Genomic DNA, 13597 nt, shown 5'->3' with positions numbered 1-13597 from the left:
AAGCGATCGTTAATGGCGCCAAACAAAAACAAGTGAACCCGTGAAAGTGACGCGTCGCGTACGTGTTTGAAATTAAAATGTTATTCTATTCTTAAAACACGTTAGCAATTTGTTTAATTTTTTTGCCAAATATCCACACGTTTTATTTTACTAGTAAAGAATACAAATGAGGCAAAATTATAATGCTTTCCAACGGTGATAAAATTTGAATAATCGCCTGTGCCTAAAATGTTTTATCATGAAATCTAGACAATATTTACAAGGAACGAATTAGTAAACAAATTTAGCTTTGATTAATTTTTATCATGAAACAGCATTCCGCTTAAAGATATAATAGGAACTATAGAAACTTTAAATCGTCCCCATCAACATAAAGATGGGGATAATTAAAAATTGTCAAAGACCCTTTCATTACATATAAATAGTGTTGTTCAAACAATGCACTTTAACAACAATTGTGTGTTCAAAGCAAATGTCTAAGCAAATTTTATGCAGATTGCCTATTACCGTTAGTCAAAGCAAATATATTTGCACATTCAGAATGTATCGGTTTTGTCAATATGATCACATAATTGTGTTTGATGGACGCCATAATCGATTGACAAGGTAAAATGCATATCACGTTTATGAGAATTGGCAAAGCAGTAATTATGTAATTAATTAACATTCTATAACATTGTTTAAAGTGGTTTGAAACAAGTAAGTTAAACGCAGATTGGTCTAGTAATTTATATAAGAATAACCTATACATAAAAAATACTTGATATAATCAAATAAATATAATACAGATATATTTTGTTGTCATAAATTGGCTTCATATATGGTTGTCGCAAGGTATCTTTAAGCAAATACAGTTTAACTTCGAAAAACATTTACCTAACCCGATATACGTGAAAGCTGTTACAAATGTGGTTTACATAAAATTAAAAAGACATGCAACCCTCAAGCGCGATAACAAAGACCTAATTAGTGCCGGCGAAAGATTTCACGACCCATGAATATTAAACTGGGTAAGGCATTTTGTAAGCTGATCACCGTTAGGAACCACGTCACGTCCACGCAATGAACAATGACAGCTCCTAATCGGACCTCTTACACAACCGATGATCTTCACTTAGGGGGCCAATGTCAAACGCTCGGTCAGAATATCGATGACACATCCGGAGTCTGCGGAAACTCAAAAATCACATGTTTATATCCCTACCTATATATACGGTTTCGGCAATTGTGTCAGCATCATTCGGTAGCCAACCGTCGAAGTAACAACAATGAATACCTTTGTGTGTGTTCTCTTGCTCGCAGCCGTTGCGGTGGCTGAGCCGCCTAGGTACAGATTCAGATCAGCGAGGCAAGAGGTTGAAGGCAGCGGCGGTGACGCGCCTTACCCCGCAGCTGGATGGAAACCAGCAAAGGCGTTTGACTTACCAACGCGCCAAGAAGTTCCACCGTCCACTTCTTACGGCGTCCCAGCTGACAGCTACGGTGCTCCCTTCAATACATACGCACCACCGCAGCCAGAATATGGAGTTCCAGAAGAACCTAAAGAAAACGGAGAAGCTGAAGACGTCGAGCAAAAAGAAGAAACGAACGCGAAACTCGAAGAGGCGCCTAAGAACGATGCTGAAGTAATCAGCTCTCAAGGTGCTTACTACGTTTTGCTACCAGGGTCGCAGCTTCAAAGAGTTCAATTCCAAACTGAGAATGACATCAGGAACATGGCATATACAGCAAAGCTGCAATACAAGAGCGAGGATAGAGCTCCAATTTTCGTTTACACCGTACCACAGATACAGAATGCGGCATACGTGCAGTTGATATGATTGGTCTTTACTATAGTGTATCGTTACAAATGAACGCTTCGTAGTGAAGGGATTGGCTGAACATCAGGTCAACCAATTACAACCGATATTGCACTGTACCATGTCTTGTTATGTGATGATTTTTGGACTCTGGAATTACTGTTTCAATGGAACATATTACTATATCAAAATCTGTATTTAGTTTTACGAATTGCGAACATTTGTAACGAATTATTTATTATAATTTAACGATATAAACGACGACTCATTACCAAATTGACTATTTCATTTAATTTTGTTTCATTTCATCAAAATTGGATGCTTAATTCGACTGATTGCCTGAAGATTACAATGAATTATGCAGCTTTTCTGTCTGTTCACTTACTTGCCATTATATTGATTTACATAAAAATCATCATCTACAAAAGGAGCTGCGCTTCAAACCTAACTAAATTATTTAAAATGGTTCAATCCTCGAATTTTGTAACTTTCTAAAGGAATTTTAAAAACAATAACACCGCGCAACTCATTATGCAAATAACAACGTCTAAGTCTGACCCAGATAATATTATTCGAAAAAACAAATAGACAAGGCGTAACGAATTACAACAAATTATCATCTCAAAAGAAGCAAAGGGCTTTAATAAAATTGTATTTATATAAGGAACATCAACTATATTGTACGTCTAAATTAGATTAAACTAGCTATCCGGCCGCGACTTTGCCCGAGTGGACAAAGACATAACTTGTCCTGTCTTTTCTCAGATCTCAAATTATCATCCAAATTAGTTCAGATGCAAACATCTAAAGGAGTAAACAAGGGACAAACAGACAGACAGACAGTTGCTTTCGCATATATAATACTAGCAAACCCGGCGAACTCCGTTTCGCCACCAGATGGCTGTATGTGAAAAATGATTTTCCCGCTTTTCTGTTGAAATTTTTTCTGAATTTTCTTTGCTATAAACCTCACGGAGCCCAAGACCTTTCCAACGAATGCAAATCCGTGGAAATCGGTTCGTGCGTTCTCGAGTTATAGCGTCAGGAAGGAAAACCCGACTTATTTTTATATAGTAGATTAGCAGAAATTCTACAGTACTCATACACATTTTACATAGACGTTTCTAATAAACTTCTCAACCGATTATCCTCAGAAAACAAAAGGAATACTACAACGTAATCGTATCATCGATTTAATCTCTTTAAACGTTGAATGAACTCGCTAGTGCTTTGAAATTAGAAACCGAAAGGTTATTAGAGGTAGTGTGGAAACTATAAAATTGTCTAGGGTTCCGTCTCGAGGCCATAAAACTGCTAATTTATCCAGCATTTTAATTACGTATAACATGGAGTCGATAGCCGCGGAGAGAATTTTAAGTGACCAATCAGTTTTTACTTCGTATAATGTCATGTTTAAAAAGAGAAATTCTAAAATTGCTAGGTTTTCGCCCGCGTACTTGTACGGATTTCAAATTACCGTGTGTTATCTGTTTTTTTATGAAACCTTCCGCTGTTTCACATCCAATTTTTGTTATCAAGGTAAAAAATAATAACTCTTATGTATGTGTGTTTGTTGCTCCTTCACGCAAAAACTACTGAACCGATTGCAATGAAATTTGGTACGTAGACAGATGGACAACTGGAATAACATAAAGGCAACTGTTTATCCCGATATTCCTACGGGATACGGACTTACGCGGGTGAAACCGCGGGGCGCAGCTAGCGTATTCATAATTCTTAAAAACATACTTCGTATGGGGGACCGACAGGGGACTAAGTATATTTGCATCGGAGGTTAAAAAAGTACAACCAGCAAACACATAAAACAACAAACACATTTTCAAATTAACCATACTTATCAGTAGGGATTTATCAACCGGCGTAACGTGAACTTTTAACACACTGTTTTCATTAAATTATACAGTAAATATAGCAATTATTAATCAACTTCATTTTATTAACGCAGAATGCAGTTTAAATCGTTATTTGTTCATTATATTTTAAATTAACTAGCAACTTAATTGCTGCATTCATTCTGTTGAATATGATACATTTGCGATTTTTGTTATTTTTTCAACCGTCTTTAAAAAGAAGAAGGTTATCAATTCGACTGTAATTTGTGTGTTTGTTGTCTCATAACTTTTTACTGTGTGAACCGATTTTTAAAACTCTTCTTTTAATAGATATTGTTGCACAATTTGAATGCAGTGTAGATTTTTTGGTTAAATTAATGTTAGTATTTTCTTGTGTTTGATTTTACGCGAGTGTTATACATTTAGAAATTAAAAAGTTCTAAATGTATAATATTCGCGTAAAATCAAACACAACACGGGGAGACTGTCACCCCGTGACCACGCTCGCTGTAAAGTGTTCGAAACGTCGGGTTAATAATATAATGAATAAATCGCGTCTAAAATCTTGCATAAAACATGGTGCTCGTATAACAGTATTATAGAATTAGACTAGCTGCGCCCCGCGGTTTCACCCGCGTAATTCCGTATCCCGTAGGAATATCGGGATAAAAAGTTGCCTATATGTTATTCCAGTTGTCCAGCTGTCTACGTACCAAATTTCATTGCAATCGGTTCAGTAGTTTTTGCGTGAAAGAGCAACAAACACACACACACACATCCTTACAAACTTTCGCATTTATAATATTAGAAGGATTGAAAAACAGTGAACATCACGAAAATATTGATTTTGTACCGAAGCCACCTCTACGCTTCACGCTCAAATAACTATAAACATACTGTTCCTCAGTAAACAGTTAAAAGACAGTAAAAGCGAGTAAAACACTATCCTAAACGCAGAACAAAGGGAATAGGAAAAAGAAGAAATCGTTTTGTGTACGACAGACTGGGCGCAAATAAAATTGACGTTCTTTGTGCATGTGACAGTGCTGAGTATGACTTTAATTTGGTATAGAGGAAAAAGCATATTTTTTTAAAGTTTATCACAGATAACATAATACAGTTCTTTACCACGATAGAGATATACTTTAATATACCATTAGGAGCTTCAGTTTTAGGTCAATAGCTACCCATATGTTATGTCCCCACTGCTGGGACACAGGCGTCTTATGAGGGTTCAGGCTACAATCTACCACGCTTGCCAAGTGCAGGTTAATGATAAGATGTTGCCTGAAAAAAATGGCCTCAGCTATGTTTATTTATTTATACAAAAAAATTATCAAAATTGATGATTCCATTTTATTAAATCAACCTAATCATTATCGTTATCATCTTTAACATCCAAAATAAATTTAAACTACATAATTTTTTTTAAACTATATGTTTGTTAAATAATAGAATTCCTGCATCTATTTAAAAACAAAACCTTTACCAAAGCAATATTTAATAAAACATTCACGTCAAAATATCAAATGTCAAGCGCATTTCAGAAAAAAGTGTCACTCGTTTAGTTCCTCTGGGATTACGGATTTCTTTCTCATAATTTTAAGAAACATCTAGGAAAGATCTGGAGAATCTAGAGGCAATGCTGCGGCATGAATTGACTCCAGTAGAGCAGCCTGTATCACTGCTACCTAGGGATAAAACAGCTTGCTTGTGGATATCTGATGTTATAATTCTTCAATGTAAGTAAACTTTCCAAATATTTAACTTTCTTTGCATTCAAATAGCGAAAGTTTCCTCCATCATTCTATTATCATTTTTATGCAATATTAATTGAATTCACAATAACATATCTGAATCAATAAATGTTAACAGGTATTTTAGTTTTCGCCGGAGCAGCGACAATCACATACTGCGTCTGGTCGCCGGAGCACTCTAAATACGACTATGACAAATTAGCTCGAATCATGTATTTATACGACGCTCACGCCTGTGGCTGCAACATTCGAGGCTCCAAGTCAATAACAACATTACAGTTCAGCAATGAGACATACGGTCTTAATATCCGTCCCATCAAGTACATGCCGGCAATTGTGACTGTGTCTACCAGGCTTTCAACGAAAACTAGGAAGTATGATTGCATTTTTCTTTGTAATAGTATCATCATCGTATCAAGTATAATTATCGTCCCCTATGAGGGTTAGGGCTACAAACCACCACGCTGGCTAAGTACAGATTGGCAGATGTCACATGTCGTCGAATTTTTGATTCTTATACATGCCAGCTTCACGATTTTTCGATCCTTCGCGATTTCGAGCAATGGTGATGCGATTTATGCGCTCTTATTTCCTGCACGCTCGTCTGGTCCTCACAACTAAGCCTTTTGTACAAACTATCCAATATCGTAAAAGAACTTAAAACCATTAGATATTATCATTTAATATGTAGTAAAGTATTGCTCGATTTCGAATATTTACTTTTCTTTCCGCCAAAACAAATTTGTTTCATTGCAGATTCATCAAATATTCCATATTGATTCACAGCTACTGGATGATTATTGCCATAGCCTTACGTATCTTCCGATTCGCAACCAAGTTGCGCGTCTTGAAGTTCATTCTCACCCTCAGCTACTACAGTTGCATATTCGTTATCTTCTTTGACATATCTATGGCTATATTGTACATTTCTCACATACAACAGAGCTTGACCACCGGCATGATCCTGAGGTATAGTGGCTGGAGTGTTGAAATGAAACTGTCTCGCTACAATAGTTTCGGGGGTTGGCTGCCTATGATCGCTTCCATATGCTGGTTACGAGGTATCATAATCTTCGGCTTGAACGTCTACATATGCAGGGTCATCAGTATTATGAAAAGAAGGATCTGGAAACGGGAAGTGAAGAAGAAGTTGATGCTTGAAGAAAATAGGCCCATACCCGAGCCTAAGTATCAAGAACCGATGGATAGGAGCGTGCTGTATTATAGAACTGGTGAATATCAACCGGTGAAGAAAACGCACTTTCCTGTATTTTTCTAAAGGAGTAAAATAAAATATTATAGGATGGCGGTTTATTACTTTTTAATGAATACGAGCAATATTGCTTAAACTGTACAATGGAATAAAATTTATGTGCTTTTGTTTTACCTTTTCAATAACACAATAACATAAATCTTTAGTTTGCGTAGAATATATAAAATAAATTTTATATAATCCATCTATATATAGTCTCGAATCAGTAATCTATGTAATTTTAACCTTCTAGTTATTGTTATCCAACAAATAATTATACAAAAAATTCATTTAATTTAGCAATTAAAGATAATACAACGGAAACATCTCTGTAACGCTTTTACAATAGTCATTCTTAATCTTGAAATATTTGCAACTTTTTAACAATAATCTTTGTTATATCAAATTGTATGACATGATAATACAGCGTATTTATACCCGTCTTTTTCCTGAAATGGGTCGAAAGGGATTTTAATGGGACAACATAATATGATGTATGTTTAAAAATACGAAATTCTTCCCAAGCAAAACATGGGACGTGGAAGTAAAGGGTAATTTTAGATGTTTCTAATGTGACCATTATAATAATGATGTAGATTGGTAAATTTTACGTTAACACATATTTTCGTCTGTTTTCGTATAGATATTTCAAAAAGGTACGCTTACATTCTACTTAAGGTTATTACAATTATTTATTACCTACCTCATAACTATCTGACTAGGAATTACAAATCGTGATCCTATATATGATGTTCTTATAAACGTAAAATCCATAGTATACAGTACAAAGTATAAATCGCTCGGTTAATGTGAAATTGTATAACGACGCAGAAATTCAATCTGAGAAGGGGGCATTAAATTTTTCATTACGGAGATGTCAGCGAAGGACGGTCATTAATTTTGGACTTGTATCAAACTGAACTCCGGAGTTATGGCAAATTCGTTCATGGCCTAGTTGAATTGCTTGTCGGGAAACTGTCCTTGTTTTACTAACTTAGTATAAATGTACTAAAATAAATTTTAATTGAACGGTAATATCGTGATGCAAACAAAGATAAACTCTCTGGGTATTTGGACTATTGTGATGATAATTTATCAAAGTAAGTGAAATTCAGTTAAAGTTGAAGAGTTTCAACGTTATTGATCCGTTTGAATTGGGAATAAATTTGGCCATTCATTCGTTTAGTATCCTCTAAAATTGTTGTACAATTGTGTTCTCAAATTAATTTTCTTTTGCTCCACACAACAATAGACGAACAATATTAATAATCACGAATTATAGACTTTATGTTAATGGTATTTTAAATATAAAATTTATGTATTTGTATTTTTGTATATACAAAAATAGCTTCAGTGTTTGATATGGAAATTTAGGGGAAATAATTTTATATAAAAAACGACGTTAGTCTCACTTGCCTACTATTTTTAAAATCAATTCGTGACATTGAACTGAAACATAGTCAAAGTTTTGATACATCCTACTAATATTCTACTTCCTTCCTATCCTACTAATATTATAAATGCGAAAGATTGTAAGGATGTGTGTGTGTTTGTTACTCTTTCACGCAAAAACTACTGAACCGATTGCAATGAAATTTGGTACGTAGATAGCTGGAAAACTGGAATAAAATATAGGCAACTCTTTATCCCGATATTCCTACGGGATAGGGACATACGCGGGTGAAACCGGGCGCAGCTAGTTTTCTTATAAATACAAAATTATGAAAGAGGAAACGAAAGTAAAATCACATCTATAAATATAAAAGAAAGTGGTGTTAGATACACTATTTATAACTGAAGAACGGATTAACCAATTTGGCTGAAAATTTGTGCAGAGATAGCTTGGACCCAGGAGACGGACATAGGGCAGTTTCTATCCCGGAAATCCCACGGGAACGGAAACATGCTAGAAAAAGCCCGGGTCTAAGTTTCCTGCGACTACGCGGGCATAGCCGCGGGCGGATAGCTAGTTAATAATAAATACTCGATAAATAAGATACTAGTTCATTAAAATAAAATGACAGTGTGGCAGCTCTTTTGATTTTTCACTAACAATTATTTTTCAGCCGCCATATGTGTGATCATAAGCTGGTTGACCCTCACCTGTCGCTTCGCCCCTGATAGCAGCGAGCTTCACGAAGTAACTCTCATGAAACTCCTCTACCTTTACGACCCAGAAGCCTGTGGGCGGATTCATTTCTACAACTTCACGATAAGAAATTATGATGACTTGCTGTTTTCTACAATAATGTGGCCTGTGTCGAATCCTATAGCCACTCAGTTTAGGGGGTATAGAACAATTCTTATTGTAATAAACCGACTACTTAAATGTAAGACTATTTTAACAATTGTTTGGAAACATATTTTGTTAAAATTAGGTACATTCCTTACCACCCAGCTAACTGTCAGGATAATGACCAATTTCTCATTAACAGACTTAAATGTTTGAACCCGCTTATCTTAGGAACTACTGGTCCAATTTAAACTATTTTTTCAGCGTTGGATATGTACGTAAATTACGTAGTCTCTGACATATGCATTGTGGACGAAACCGGGGCGGACGGCTAGTTTAATAGAAAGGCAAAGTTTTCAAATTATCCTTGAAATTCTTTTGGGACACAAGAATTTTATCATCGTACATTTTCATATTATATCTAACGGTTACATAGTTTATGTGTAAATCTTATGCTTATTTTTATTTCAGTCTTTTTTAAATAAACCTTATTTCTTTGTCCACATAATATGCCTAAGATCTGTTCCTAAAGACCTTACCGGCATGAAATACCATTCTGCTGTGTTTCGTTCGGTGAGTGGGGGAACCGGAGGCCCATATCCTTTTGCTTAACCTTCCCAGTCCTTTCCTTTATTCCTATCGCCAATCCTTTCTTAATCCCTTCCCAAAAAGTCGGCAATCCATTTGTAGGCACTTATGCCTCTCCAAATGTTCATGGGTAGCGGTAGCGCTTACCATCAGGCGTCCCACCAGCTCCATTGCCGACTGTAACATAAAAAAACGTTACAAGAAGTTGCTTCCCATACATACTCGTATGCTTCTCACTCTATATTTCATTCAGGGCAGTTCGACTCTGGCTGTCACTGCATATAATCTGGTTAGTGTTCAGTATCCTAAACGTGACCCACGGAAGAAGACCCTGTGGCTTCTACGCAGTGCTGGTGCCATTCACGTTGGCGGGTCTTGCTATGCTGGTCGTGGATATCGTGTTTATGGCTATGTTTATAGAGGACATTGCTGAGTGCAATACAGAAAGTAAGTTATTGTTATTTTTGTCGTAGAAACGCTTACAACCAACTTCATAAAAAGGGGGAGGTTAACAATTCAACTTTAATTTTTTTGGCATTGTTACCTCAGTCACTTTCGACGAGTCTATTAAATGATGTACTAGCTACGCTACGTGCAAGTATCGTATAATATATATGTATCCCGTTGGAATATCGGGATAAAAATTGGTCTAAGTGTTATTCCAGTTGTCCAGCTATCTACGTACCAAATTTCATTGCAATCAGTTCAGTAGTTTTTGTGTGAAAGAGTAACAAAGATACACACATCCTTACAAATTGGCATTTATAATATTAATAGGATAGGATTTGAAAGCTCGTGCAGCCCGTCACCTTTTTGCTATGCTTAAATATTTTTAAGTCATACTAACAAATGAGCCTCTTTTCCTACATTAAATGTATTATTATCATTAATACTCAATTAGTGAATGTAGCATGTCATTGGACTGAAATTAAATACTAAAACATCACCTATATATAAATACCAATTACCACGACCAAGTAATTTTATATGAGCAATTTAATACTAGTACAGGAAACATGATATCAATCGTACTTCTCTACAAAACCGTTTGAGCATTAATTGCTCAGTTCTGAGAGCTCACTTCGAATCAAACGCTTACTAATAGCGCCTATATGTTACCAGTTAATATAAAGTGACTATGAAACTAGCGTATTATTGTACTTGGAATTTCGAACAATCAATTCAATTACTGGTACCAATTTAGTATGCATTTGGTATAAGTTTTGGGTAACAAGTTAAATTTATATGGAGTGTAAAATATAATGGATAATATAATGTTACCAAATTCCTATAATAATAGCTCAAATTGAAAATCAAATTTGTTTTTTTTTTTTTTGTTAGTAGTTAACTTATGTAAAATTAGGTTGGGAGGCTTTTTGAAAATCAACTGCCGTATCAGCTGGTAGGACGTAAAACCTGATGGATATTGAAGAAATGATGTTGTTTTAATTAAAATTAATATTGCATGAATCACCGTGCATTTATAAAAACGCAACCTTAAATATTATATTTCTTTTTCTTTTATAACCGCATTCGGAATATTTTTCCCATTTTTTCATGAAAAATCATTAATAATGATGTTTTTCATTTTATTTTGATTTCTTTATAATATACAAATTGTATGAAAATATATAAAGAAAAATGTAAGTAAACCCTGCTCGAGAACTGAGGTGTTTCCCGTATCTTTAATACGTTTTAAGAGTATGTATCTTTAAGTATTTTAAGTAAGTGTATTCTCTCTGCCCTTTTCGATTAAATCTTTGTAATAAACAGATTAGCGTCCTCAATTCAAACACCACACTCTTAAGGTGGGATTATTATTGTCAATATTATTACGAGATTTATATATTACAATCCTTTCGTAAATAAACCATCACTTTATTTAACATTTAAGTGTTCTTTCTATTTTTTTATATCATCAGCAATAGAGCTGGTAGGTCGCCTGATGGTAAGCTCTACCACCGTCCATAAACATTTGGAGAGGCGTAACATCGATTATAGACATGACGCCTCTACAAATAGATTTGTCGACTTCAAAATGGAAAGGGATAAAAAATGGATTGACGAGAGGCTTCCGGCTCCCCCACACATTGAATGAAACATAGCAGTATGCTATTTCACTCCGGTTTTCTGTGGGAGTATGGTATTTCCCCGCTGCGAGCCGGCCCAATTCGTGCCGAAACGTGCTCGACTCCCACATATAAAATAATAATATCCATCATTTATTTAATTACCTTCTCTTCAAGCAGCAAATTGGTTTTTGCTGTCAATTACCAAATTTGATTATTAAAATCTCTCATTAAAATAGCTATATTTAGAAATAGTTTGGCGTATAACCAGCTCAAACCGGTTCAAACATGTTTAAACCCGTTCTGTTGTCGACTTTTGACAAGCTAATGACGTCTAACCGCTGGCTTCATGGCTCGCACTGTCGTTGATAGCTTTATACCTCAGAATGGAGTAGTTATTACTTGCGGTAAGAGCTTATTAATATCGTATTTACGGAGACGAGGGCGTGGTTTGATTAACAGGCTGGAGGTTTGTTTTCTATTATGCTTTAGCTGCAATTTATTCAATGACAAATCCATTTACCAAGCAATTATGTACCTTTCAAGTTGGGAACTCCCTATGATCGAAATTCAAAGGTCCCATTCTTTATTCAATCACTCCATTACACCCAAGGCGTACCGTCCGTCTATTTATTCGTCTGTCATATTGTACATATGAACCAGACAGTTAAAAATCAGAGAATATGTGTTTTGTTGCGAATAATAAATAAAAATATACGAGCTTGAGCTACAGTTGACATGGTCAAAAATTAGATGACAATTTTTTTTGAGTTGCTCATTAACTTATTTGTACGGAACCCTAAATGAAGCAAGTCCGAATCGCAGTTGGCTGACTTTTTATACTTAAACATGTATTCACGCGATACACATAGGAAACTCTCCATAACTTATAAGCAAACACGTATTAATTAATTGCCATTAAAACATCGGAAACGATATTTTTCTTCAGTTGCAATCCTCGATTATATGAACCGTGGTGGCAAATCGCTTCGCTGGATCATCAAGGTCTACCCCTGGCACACGGTCCAGGAACTGCAGCATGCAACACTCGAAGATACCTCGTGGATTCCACTCCTATTCGCGTATGCCAGCTGCAGAGGTGTGGTCCAGTGGATTGTCAACTTTTGGCTGGTTAAGGACAACTATTTTGCTGGTCTTGCGTTTTACAGTGAGTTTGGTTTTACTTTTCTCAACGTTGTATGGTTTTGTATATAAATGTATGTTGTTATAAGCAGTTAATTAGATTTATTTTGGTAAGGTTGGTACGACTTCACTTCTTAATATATATCACTGACTGATCTATCAACATACAACCCAAACTACTAGACCGATCTGTCTATAATTTGTCATCAGATAGACACTATGATGTAAGCATCAGCTATGAAAATAGAGAAATAACAAGATATTGATAAATCCTACTCCCAAGAGAATAAAATAGCGGATGATCTAATTAAATTATCATGGTACAAACTGTACCATGAATTTATTTGAATCACACGGGCGAAGGTGCGGGTAACAACTAGTACATAAAGTATTATCATTATCATCATAGCCGCAGACCGTTTAAAGGCTATTAAACGGCCTAAAGTACTTTATATTGGCGGAAGTCAGTATTTCCTGGAGCGTTTAAATTGGACTATATTTTCTTTAGAAATGTACACTACGAAAATTCCGAATGAATCTACCCTTCATAATGAAATTTTGTAATTCGACATGAAAACATTATCTGTCTATTGTACCTATATTGGTTTAAGTACATATTTCTTTTTCTTTTAGGACAATTACAGAAAGAAGCTTACAAAAGCCGTGTTCGTCTCAAAGAATAAACATTTGTTAATAATGTGGTTTATTAAAAGCTCCTTAATTGTACTTATGATTAATAGTTACCTTTATCTTTGAATATACTAAACCATGCGCATTCATTCAGATATAATTGAAAACACACTAAAACATCAAAATACAAGTATGTTTATAACGATTTGTAAATAACAAATGTGTATTTATTGTGTTACTAAATAAATAAAGTTTTATTGCCGATATATAAAC

At 35.2% G+C, this 13597-nt stretch overlaps 4 protein-coding genes across 7 annotated transcripts in view; 3 read left to right on the top strand and 1 right to left on the bottom strand.

Annotated features, from left to right (window-relative positions):
* The window catches only part of LOC119833867, a 166689-nt gene that overhangs the window by 78099 nt on the left and 74993 nt on the right, over positions 1-13597 (bottom strand). The gene's annotated exons all lie outside the window — the stretch shown is intronic.
* LOC119833873 lies at positions 1114-1925 on the top strand. Its single transcript, XM_038358083.1, has one exon. The coding sequence runs from the start codon at positions 1269-1271 to the stop codon at positions 1818-1820; it is 552 nt and encodes a 183-aa protein (XP_038214011.1). The 5' UTR covers positions 1114-1268; the 3' UTR covers positions 1821-1925.
* LOC119834094 lies at positions 5295-6688 on the top strand. The gene is made up of 3 exons (XM_038358379.1): positions 5295-5394; positions 5528-5783; positions 6166-6688. Exons 1-3 carry the CDS (start codon positions 5295-5297, stop codon positions 6686-6688), a joined length of 879 nt encoding a protein of 292 aa, XP_038214307.1.
* On the top strand, positions 7193-13568 carry LOC119834093. Its single transcript, XM_038358378.1, has 4 exons — positions 7193-7212; positions 9736-9929; positions 12501-12719; positions 13328-13568. Exons 1-4 carry the CDS (start codon positions 7193-7195, stop codon positions 13375-13377), a joined length of 483 nt encoding a protein of 160 aa, XP_038214306.1. The 3' UTR covers positions 13378-13568.

The sequence above is a fragment of the Zerene cesonia genome, chromosome 18 (assembly GCF_012273895.1).
Source record: "Zerene cesonia ecotype Mississippi chromosome 18, Zerene_cesonia_1.1, whole genome shotgun sequence".
Lineage (NCBI taxonomy): Eukaryota > Metazoa > Arthropoda > Insecta > Lepidoptera > Pieridae > Zerene > Zerene cesonia.
Note: the sequence above shows the minus strand (reverse complement) of the source record. Positions and strands in the feature narration are given on the sequence as shown.

What these genes read in the sequence shown, in the direction of transcription:
- LOC119834094 (XM_038358379.1), top strand. Translation starts at nt 5,295, where the DNA reads ATGCTGCGGCATGAATTGACTCCAGTAGAGCAGCCTGTATCACTGCTA. An exon ending in TGATGTTATAATTCTTCAAT is followed by an intron (nt 5,395 to 5,527) that starts GTAAGTAAACTT and finishes AAATGTTAACAG; the next exon opens with GTATTTTAGTTTTCGCCGGA. An exon ending in CTTTCAACGAAAACTAGGAA is followed by an intron (nt 5,784 to 6,165) that starts GTATGATTGCAT and finishes GTTTCATTGCAG; the next exon opens with ATTCATCAAATATTCCATAT.
- LOC119834093 (XM_038358378.1), top strand. Translation starts at nt 7,193, where the DNA reads ATGGGACGTGGAAGTAAAGG. An exon ending in ATGGGACGTGGAAGTAAAGG is followed by an intron (nt 7,213 to 9,735) that starts GTAATTTTAGAT and finishes TATTTCATTCAG; the next exon opens with GGCAGTTCGACTCTGGCTGT. An exon ending in TGCTGGTCTTGCGTTTTACA is followed by an intron (nt 12,720 to 13,327) that starts GTGAGTTTGGTT and finishes TTTTTCTTTTAG; the next exon opens with GACAATTACAGAAAGAAGCT.
- LOC119833873 (XM_038358083.1), top strand. Translation starts at nt 1,269, where the DNA reads ATGAATACCTTTGTGTGTGTTCTCTTGCTCGCAGCCGTTGCGGTGGCT.